At 36.3% G+C, this 10,617-nt stretch overlaps 1 protein-coding gene across 4 annotated transcripts; it reads right to left on the bottom strand.

Moving 5' to 3' along the window:
* Positions 1–2,398: 2,398 nt before the first annotated feature.
* Positions 2,399–10,617, bottom strand: MDH1B (malate dehydrogenase 1B). Of its 4 annotated transcripts, none has more exons than XM_035568434.2 (10): positions 10,520–10,617; positions 10,282–10,394; positions 9,159–9,293; positions 8,858–9,000; positions 7,685–8,187; positions 7,029–7,170; positions 5,917–6,080; positions 5,115–5,254; positions 4,311–4,395; positions 2,399–3,116 (listed from the first exon to the last, which is right to left on the bottom strand). In XM_035568434.2, the coding sequence occupies exons 1-10, from the start codon at positions 10,539–10,541 to the stop codon at positions 3,085–3,087; spliced, it is 1,479 nt and encodes a 492-aa protein (XP_035424327.1). In that variant the 5' UTR covers positions 10,542–10,617; the 3' UTR covers positions 2,399–3,084. The 4 variants fall into 4 exon arrangements, with proteins under 4 accessions (XP_035424327.1, XP_035424344.1, XP_035424334.1 ...); XM_035568451.2 differs by having other exon boundaries at positions 5,917–6,077; XM_035568441.2 differs by having other exon boundaries at positions 9,159–9,290.

The raw sequence follows: 10,617 nt of genomic DNA, 5'->3' as shown, positions 1-10,617 counted from the left end.
TAATACTTGATACCGTAAGATGACAAGCTCTCTATCCAGTACAAGGCAATGTTTACCCTTTCAATTAGCCATATGGATAAACACATTGGTACTACAGTATTCAGCATCTCAAAGTTAAACTTTACATATTTTACTGAACTGGTTGTCATTGTGCAACATCACAACATCGGATGTTTTATACCCGTGAACCCTGCCTGTAAAAAGTTATGAAAAGCATTCTTAACATATATAGTCTATATTTGTATATAGAAAACTCTAGGAAGAGTCCAGATCTTGACTGCAATAGGAATGTTTGGATGAAATCAGCTGGATCTACTCCACCATTAGCACATCTACTTTATAATGAATGCAATATGAATATAAAAGAACATCTGTCTACCAAAATATCACATCTGAACTAACAATATTCACTGATACACTATTTCAGCCAGGGTGCTGTATTTTGTCTACTTTTGCCCTTTATTAATATTTAAGAGCACTTCCACAAAACAAAAAAGAATTATAACATTAATTCCAAATGTACAGGAAAAAAATTATACAATTATAAACTCTGATCCCATTAACACAACTATTGTTAAGTGCAGAACAAGAATAGTCTTACTCTTAAAATCCTCTTGGAATGTGCAATAAAAGTAACGTGCTTTGATTACTTAGACATATTTTGTTTGTCTATACAGCTCCTCAGAATATGTACCTTAGGAAATAAAATGCATTATTAAACATACTACATAATTAAGTTAAATACAGAGAAATACAAAACAGATGAAGTAAGGCAGAAAACTCAACAGACCAACTGACTTGATCAGAGAAGCCTTCTTTCGAAATTAGACAAGGTATGATCAACATTGGAAACACGCATAAAATAAACTACATTTGTTTCCTGAAAAGGGTGAAAACATCCTATATCGTGTTCAAAGGCTGAAATTGTCACGTCTCCTCTTAAACACAGTAATGGTGCTTACCTTTATCTCAGCTACTTACTAAGGGCCAGAAGTCAGAGAACACCATCTGAAAAGTCCAGTAGTTCTATAGCACTTAAAAGTTGACTTCAAGACACAGTTCTAAAGGTTTTGCTTTTAAACAAATGTTGTTGACAACAAATGCCTGGCAACAGCCCAGATCAAAGTATCAGGTAATTGTCTAAGCAGTCAAAATAGAGAATGCTAATTAATTAGTAATAAATATCTTGAATTATTAAAGATAACACTTCTTTGATCTTTGTTTCAAAGCCAATTTTTCTTATCATTACAGTGCAATATTTCTAAACTGGGGGTTCTCTACTAAGCGTCTCCCAGTTGCTGAGAAACAGTGTTCCTATAGAGACTGAAAAGGAGGTGGAAGCTTGCACACTAACGCAGAAAGCAGCTTGCTATAGCAGTTGGTGCAACAACACAAAGAGAAGAAATAGTAAGCTCTAGCAATAACGTCCTAGAATAAGGATTGTTCTGACCAACCAAAAAGCTTACATACTCTTCAGTAGGTCAAAATATGAAGAATATATAAATAACTTTTTAAAGATATATCCATTTATCTTAAGGCCCTTTTTCATTCATTTCTCAATGTAGAATTAGTCAACACTAAGCATATCCTACATATGCATCATTACTCAGTAACTTCAAAGAAAACATGTACCAGAAATTACTTAGTCATGTATTGACAATTGTGGGTTTTTTATAAGTCTATCACTATGTAACCAACTTTGAATATATTACCATATTTTAGATTTCCCATTATTTTCATTCATTATTTCTCTCTTAGGCAAAAGCCAAGAAACTTCAGTTCCCATTTTGTTATGCTTCCCTGAGGAGAGATCCCAATTTCCTTTCTTTCCAGGCCACTAGGCACACCTCATTAGAATAATTTAGGATATAAGAGACATCCAAGACAATTTCTTTTGTCTTTCTCCTTCAAATCTCTGAGATGAAATTTGTGGTCTCAAGTAGTGACTCAGAAGTCCAGTAAGCCTGCTTAGATACGAACTGTTTCTGCAATGTATTTCTCATTAACAGCTGTGCAGTGTTGGTGTTTGAAATGCCCAGTCGGATAAACTAGTATTTCCACAGGTAGAATAAAAGAAATCAAATGTTAAAAGGACTACCAAATCATATTCCACACAGAAAAAAAATAAATTCAAATATGTTTTAGAGAAGTTAACTTTTCCTCTCATCTTGGAGAACAGTAAGCCATGAAATAAACCAGGTATGGTTTATAAAAATTACTGATAGCATCCTTCCTCATTCTGTCCATATCTACTGGTAAAGAACAAATAAACTCCTCTTGCTTTCCTCAAGTGAAATGAAGTCTATCCCTGCTAAGAGTTTGAACCTCCACACGAGCAGAAATAACGAATTTATTTCAATTGCATATATCAGATTCAAAGAACATGAAACTTTTTATTTTGCTTTAAACATTCACATCTGATAAAAAATTAGCAGGTACAATGATATTTCATTTAACACAGTCTCCATCTTTTAAGGCACTGAAGACCTGCAAATGAAAGTAGTTCCTCAACAACCCTGTTTAGCCAAGGACTAATTAATTGTATATCTGACTTGAAACATATGAGCAGTCCCTACAAAACTAATGAAATAGAATCATGTAGACAAAAATGATCTTGTCACTAAGAAGATGCATGCAGTTAAACTGTTGTGTTAAATATCAGTCTTGCCTGAGAATACACATTCTCACACAAAAACTGTTTTTCATTACATTTGCAACTACCAAAAGAGGTGGAAATGTGTTGAATTTATGAAACTACTACTGTGTGTGACAACTTTGATCAAAATTGTCCTAGTATGTACTTTTCAGACCTTAAAAGATGTTTTTGAAAGATTTTATTTGTTTGAAGTAAGTTATTTGTTGGTCATGAATGAGATTCTAGACTCATTAATAAGTCAGAAGTTTTGTTTTAGTCACCAGATTAAAACTGTTATATTTACACTGTTTTTGAGATATTTTTCTGCCTACAGACTCCCAGCTTTTGGATGAAGAAGGCAATATAAAAGCAATTACAATGTTTAGCATTTCTCTGTAGTTTGTTTTAGCATGTGAATTTTCACCATTTTCTCCTGAAGACATCTCTGGCTAAACCGAGCCAGCAGGAAAGGTTTCCATCCCTGTAAAAAAATAAAATAAAAATCAAAAACAGTACAGATTTTTGCTAACCTCCTAAAATAGTTACACCTGCAAGGAGATAAGCCAGGCACTTAGGTAATATTGAATAGTATGGCATTTGATACCGATGCCACAATAGTGTGGGAAAGGAATTTGCAGGTGGCTTTGCGCTGTTTCACACGTCCCTGAATTAGAGATAATGAGGAAACAAGCGGTAGAAACAAAAACTTGAGCAAGGTCTAGATAAAGTAAATTGGCTACAGTGTTAAAGATGAGCTTTGGGCAGCGGCCAATTGCTGGCTGGCTCGAGGTGCGTGTCTTGAGGGTCTCTAACCAACTGTATGACAGATTCGGGCGCGTGGACAGCGTGTGGGGCTACAGGGAAAGTATATGTAGTAGTGAAAAAGGGCAATAAACTCTCCTGTTCAAGAGCCATCAGGAGTCCGTGTCTTTCATCCCTTCAGAGTAGGTCACAACTAAGCAGTTAGCTGCTAGCAGAGGAATGGCTCTCTGCTTAGCATTTAAAGCAGCCACAAGAAGAATGGGGCAGCTCTAGAAAAGGAGTGCCACACAAGTAGACAGCAGAGAGAAGGACACTTCTATCTAAGTGAGAATCTACCGTCTGAGTTATTCAAGATCATAACTACTGGAATAATTAAATTCTGCATTTTTTAGGAAAAATCTTACTGTGTCAGTGGTCTTTTCCTATTTACAGTATTTTTTCCAATTTACAGTATTTTTTCCTCTGTTAGAAATTCAATTCTATTTCCAGGGAGTAAAAAAGAGTAAATAGTTTCAAAATCTTATAGTAGGGTATCTGGTGAAAGTTCTTTTCTAATAATAGTTACTTGTTTTAAAAAGATTATATATTTAATTATCATCTAAGATAAAATGTGTCATGTGTACTTTACGTTGGCAAAATCTTTTATTTTTACGCTAAATGTATTATTTATGCTTAATTTTTATATTAATAATCTGTGAATGACACAAAAGAAACTTATCAAAATAAGGCTTCTATCATGCAGATTTCCCCTTTCTATGGCATGGGTCAGGATATATCTGACAAGCACTTGTTACTTATGTTCCTCCCTGAAGGATTTCATGTTCATTTTAATGGAAAGGGACATCAAATTAGAATTCATTACTTAAATTCTCACTTAAAACTTGGTGTTATCTTTTATGGGGAAAAAACCCACCTTGACGCAATTCTTTTTTAGTAGTGATTTTATCACGTCCGTATGGATGCATTTCTTTTATTTTCTCTAGTGCAATGAGCTTTTCCTGAATTAAAACATAATAATGATTTCAATGCCACCCATTCTTGTTAGCCACTGAAATTTCTCACATAATCTTAAAATATGTTCAAATGAAAATAATCCTTATATTTACTACTGTGACTGAAGTTCACAAATATTTTAATGACGCCAGGATGTGGAATCTAGGACTAGTCCGCTTAGTTTTATAATATTTAGACAAATTAAATTCTTTCTGTTTCATATGGGACAAGTAGCTCTTGATGCAATTATCACTTGCTGATTTTGCATTTTCTGAAAAAATCCCTTATTATAATAAAATCTGGCCTTCATTCTTGCAGAGTCACAGCCATAAGGATCCCAAAAGATACGTTTCCTGGCATAGAACTACTCTGGATACAATATATGCAAAATCAAGATTAGCAGGACAGAATAGAGAAACGTTAAATTAAAGTTAATATTTCAGTTTGCACAAAGCCTGTAGAACTTCAGAGTGCAAATTCTACATCTCCCTACGTAAACCTTTTTTATCATTTCCTTTTTGGGGAACAGAACAATAGTCTGTTCATTTCCCTATATAAATACTACATTATTTCACAACACCCACCCAGTTTTACACATGTGAAAACACATGTACAGCTTGAACATGCCTAGCATTTGTAGTAAGGGTCTCAGTATTCAAAGTTACATTGCAATGTACCCACAGGTGGCAGAATAGGCATACTATCAGATGCAAGAAATCATCACCTGTATCACATCATGGGATGAGCGTTCCAGAGCTTCCTGTGTTTTTTCATTAATTTCTAATTCTGTCATGACTTCCCAGCTACCATTCTGGAACCTCACTGGCATAGAAAAGACAATCCCTTCAGGAATGCAAAACTGACCTGAAGAAGAAGGAAAAATTACTCAAACATACTATTTCTGATTAAAAACACATTCTCACCAGTGTTGAGATTAAGCCCTACAAATATGCAGAAGTCTGCAGCTGTGCAAGACCTTAATATAGAGACTGATTTTTTTCAGAGCACAGTTAGAGGACCAACGGGCTCCCCTTTTACTGTAACTTTGAATTTTAGTTTGATCTACACATAACAGTTTTACATCTTAAAAAGTAGAAAACTTAAATCTTTTATTTCATGTAACATTTAAATGACTGCTGTGAAAATTTTCATTTATTGGTCCACCTATCTACATAAGAACCTGCTTGTATAGGTTAGGCTCTAAGAATTATAAAGATTCCATGTGCGAAACATATATGTAAGAAAAGCATTTACAGTAAAAGTCTAAGAGACAAATTGCAACAAGACAGTATTAACCTAAGAGATGCTTTTAAGCAGTGAATATCAAATCACAAGCTTGGGATAGCATAACTGCTTAGATATGGAGGCTCTTACGCTGAAACAAACTCTCAGCCTATTATTATATTATGATCTGATTTACAGTTGTTTACTAATTTGAAAATTTTGATTAAAAAAATCCCATTATACCTACTGGGGAAAGCTCTAAGGAAGCTATTAGAAAATACATGAAGCAAAAATAGGTTTACCTTTACTAAGTATTCCCACAGAAACAATCTCCCCAGGAGGAGAACCATGAAACCAGTATCTTAGTACAGTAGCTACTGCATGAGCGGGTAACATTCCTGCACAATAACAGACGCGGGAACTCAATGAACTCTGTGCAGACAGAAATTCTGAATGGATCCATCTGCTGCCAACAAAAGAAGGAAAAAAAATAAGAAGGAAAAACAACAAACTACTAAGATGACTGTAAGAAGAGTAGTTTTCTAGAGGATAAAAGAACTAAAACCAAGAGAAGATAACAGTTAAAACTTATTCAAACTTTGCTGGAGGCAAGGCACTTAAAGACAGAAAGTACAGGCAAAAAGCAGCTCAAGAAATGACAGTAGGCATTACTTGTCTATGAAATATCATTTGGTCAAGTCAAAACTCTGTTATTATTACTGTTTACATTTGTTACCTCTTATGTAAGGACCCAGCCATGAACTGTAATTCCCCTTTGCTAGGCACTCTGCAAGTATGGAATAGAAATGTTGGCTACCCAGTAGATGCTGGAAGGTTTATACCAGAGTGGGAGCTCCACGCAACCAGGCCTGAGTATGTCAGCTCTGCTGCCCACTCACTCCAAACATCTTTTCTCTGATACTTCTCTTTCCACTAAAAGCTATCTAGATGCCATGTATCCTTCTAACACCTGTTAACAAGTCCTGTTTTGGGAAATTGTCAATATTAGTTCCCTCAGGCCATATGTTGAATGTAATTCAGGTACTTCAAGAGGCAGATACGTGTTTAGTATTATTTCAAAGTTTTCTCAAGCACATTAGGTATCTAAGTCACTATCTGGCTTTTCTTTACTTCTTAAAGCCTGCTCGTGATATGATACAAATGTAATACGTAGGAAAATATAAACAAAGTTGGCAGGGGAGTCAGGACTATACAGCACTAGGAACTACTCAATTTCTTTTGCAGACTCAGCACTTCAGCTTGGGTTTTTCTTTATGTACAGTGCTAATCAGTAAACAAAAATCTTTCTTGATGTTCAGATAATTCAGATGTTCAGATGTTCAGAACAGTCCAGATAAATACAAATGTTAAAAAGTTATTTAATTTTACTTTAAAAAACAAATTTGTACAGTACCTATCATAAATCAAATTCATCAAAGGACGTGAAAAATTAGCTGGGCCCCAAACAGCACTGTCGCATCTGTAAAGTTTTGTATGTGACAAGTCAATGTAGTTACAGCCAGTAATATTGCCCCAGACAATCACATCTTTAACTCCTGCAACAGAGAATAATACATAAATTATTTAAAAGAAAGACAAACACTTTCACAATATAGGTTGGACTAGATGACCTCTGGAAGTCCCTTTGAAAATGAATTATTCTTCAATTCAGTGTCCTGCCTTGATTGCAGATATGTTTTCATCTGAAAAATCCATCAATGTTCTCCATAACATTACATGAAACCTCACCAAAAGCTATAAGAGGAACTTTAATTAATATAATGCTATTATATGTATTAGACAAAAACCTAATATTTAGCTGTTAGAAAACAAATCATATCACAAACATACAGCAATGTTTCATTTAAAGTCCTGTACATGCAAATATTGACTGCTTAAAGGCAATCTGAAAAGAAAAAAAAAAACAACAGGCACATTGGTGCAACAGGAATTTCTCAGATAATCTGCTGATAGGCAAGTCAGCCTATCAGTTGTTCTATGAAATACGTGCTCTCAAAGAAGTTCACCCACTGAAATCCCCAAATTCTCCCAAAACACAAAAACATTCACCTGCTGCATTCATATTCAGCTTCCTGGCCAGCATGGCTTTAGCTGCAGTTTCCCAGGCTGTTGCAACAGCAATGACATTTTCAGGATTAATGGATGGGCCATATGTGATAATCATCATCGCCTTAAGGTTTACAAAGGTTTTTCCTGCTGAAATTACTCTGACCCCTTTCTTTGCATTCTTCTCAATCAGGGGAGCATACACATGGCAGATCTCACTCACTTCTCTGATGTAGTTCTCAAGGGACTGGACTTCACGTTTTAAGAGGATATCATCAAGAACAATGATAACGTCAGCTTGAAGAAAAGCCTTATCTATTTCAGTGTGCTCTGAAATACCATGGAGGAGTGGGAATGCCATGTCTTCCACTTCCATTACAATACCGCAAAGAACATTCTTAAACTCGTCAGTGTCAAGCAAATGGATACTGATTTCTGTGGTCATCCCAAACACTTCTCCATTCGCCAACAGAGGTATCAGCTGATAGCATATAGGAGCTGATGCACTAATAAGAGAAGGGTACCGAAAAATCATAGTTAAGCACTGTACACTGCTCATTTCAAAGTATTACATAAATAAACAAAGATCTTACCTTTACATTTGATTATATTTAAATAGAGCAATAAAAGATCCAAGCTAATGGTCTTTCTCTGATCTTAACATGTTAAAAATTAAAAACAGTTGGGGCATCCTTTCATTTGAAGGTTTTTCCATCCTATACATTTCAGGTTATACTGTCATTTAAAGTCTAGTGTCTTAGAGAACCACAATTTTTTTTTTAGGTATTTTGTTAGGATTAAGAGAAATACATCAATTTCTACAGCTAGACCTGCTAGGAATTGATTACTTATTTAAATATTTCCAAATATATTTAATGTAAGATACCTGCATTACAAAATTTTGTAAATACTTGTTTTTCCCTCCAAGGTGATCTGGTGAGCTCATTGACACCTGTTCACATCCCTCACTTAAACTGGAACATAATGTAACGAAAGTAGAAATACTTTTCAATTCATATGCTGAATGCTTATAGTGAAGGGTGCAGAACCTAACTCAAATCAGCAAACTACGTGGATTCATGTATAACCTCAGAGAGTTATACCTCATATGTGATGAGAAAAAATGCATTCTTCTGAAACTGAGTGAAACTTCATAGATACTCTTTTTACTTTCACCTGGTGATCCAGATTTGCAAAGGGTTGGTAAGATTTCTAATCTCTTCCTCCTCTTTTTCAGTTTCCACATGTGCCTGTAGGTTCTCCTCAGCAATGTCTAACATTTCCTCACTCAACATCATTGAGGTGATGCCATAATAGTGCTAAGAACAAAAAAAAAGGTGATCTCTAATCAAATGACAGCTCAAACACAGCAAGGTAACGTTAGGATAGCTTTATTTTACATTTGAAGGAGGAATAAAGAACAACATTATAAGAAAATGTAAAATACGGATTTACAGTATAAAAAGCAGCTCATTACCTGAGCATATTCCAGAAAATCATTAACTCCTCCCAGAAGCAAACCCTTCCCTCCACGGTCCAACAGTTCTCTCCAAATGATTGGAGATTGTCTGTGCTCCCATCCATTCATTTCACAAATGTCACGGAGCCACTGCTAATGTAAATACCCCCCCCCCAAAAAAAAAAAAGTTTTAATACTTGTTCACTTATGATAACAGTTAAATGTTACAGTTAGTAACATTCTTATCATTTCCTCTCAATACATGATTACAAAGTGTCTCACAACTTACCCACATACCAGTGTGCAAAAATTGGCAGATTGACACAAAGCAATTCATGATGATATACTGCAATATTTCAGCAAAAGAGCAAAACGTCCTACTAACTTCTGCTTGGTTTTACCCCTGTAATTTTGCTCCATTGTCTTAATGACACTGAATATAGAAATGTTGTAAAGCAGCGAGAAATTTGAGGATTCCTTAAATAGGTAAGAAGTAGGTAACCTCTGCAGAAGGGTCGGTAGGCTGAAGAGGTTAATTGCCATTCACTTTACTGTTGAATTGGCTGAGGTGTCAATCAAAAGTATAAGGGGTAATATAAAGCACAATACTGTCTCATGAAGTAATACTGCAATTTTTCATTTTTATATGGACTACAGTAAAACAAACTTCAAGTAAAATGAACAACTGAGCATACAGCAAAGTAATTAGAAAGGCCCACTCACACTGTAAACCAATATATGAGATTTAATTTTATACTTCCGTTGTAATTCAAAGCCTTTGAATGCCAGAAATCCTCTTGACAAATAATGGCTGTGAAAGTATACACAATCACAGCATGCAAAAAATTTACAGAAAACAGCAGGCTGAACAGTCACGTGTACTTAATAAGACATAAACGTCAGTTTCTTGCTAGCAAAACACAGTTTCAGTGTGACCCTCATTTTATGTACATATTCTGCCAGTGACAACGTTGAAACTTTTCCTCAGGCTGGCGCTCATTCCCAAAGCTGCTTTTGCAGCACTTCCATCCACGTACCAAGATGCTAATGTGGAAAAGTAAGAGACACACTGCAGCCAGGCACACTCCTTGCCACGTGGAGCACTGGGTTATCTACCTCGCCTTGGTTTGTAGTCCCTTACCTCCCACCTGTCAGGGTGCTGGGTGATCTTGTGAACCATGAAGTCCGGCAAGTTAGCCTGGAGGTAGTCAGCCAGGAGCTCCGCTTTGGCATAGTGAGGGCAGTTTGCCCTGCCTGTGGAAGCAGCAGCAACACGCCCAAAGGCAGATTTGGTGACACGGGCTGGTGGGAACTCGAGCAACCCAAAACTTTTTGGAATTTTTCCACGCGCCCCCCTCCGCCCCCCTCAGGCGCCTCACCCGCCAGCACCAGCTTGGCCATGCGCGCGCCGCCCTCCAACGGCCGCTTGCTTGGGGCGTCGCGCGGCAACGCGCTGCACGCGCCGCCTCAGCCGTTT

Source organism: Cygnus atratus, chromosome 6 (assembly GCF_013377495.2).
Source record: "Cygnus atratus isolate AKBS03 ecotype Queensland, Australia chromosome 6, CAtr_DNAZoo_HiC_assembly, whole genome shotgun sequence".
NCBI classification, from domain to species: domain Eukaryota; kingdom Metazoa; phylum Chordata; class Aves; order Anseriformes; family Anatidae; genus Cygnus; species Cygnus atratus.
This window is presented reverse-complemented; position numbering and strand designations above follow the sequence as displayed.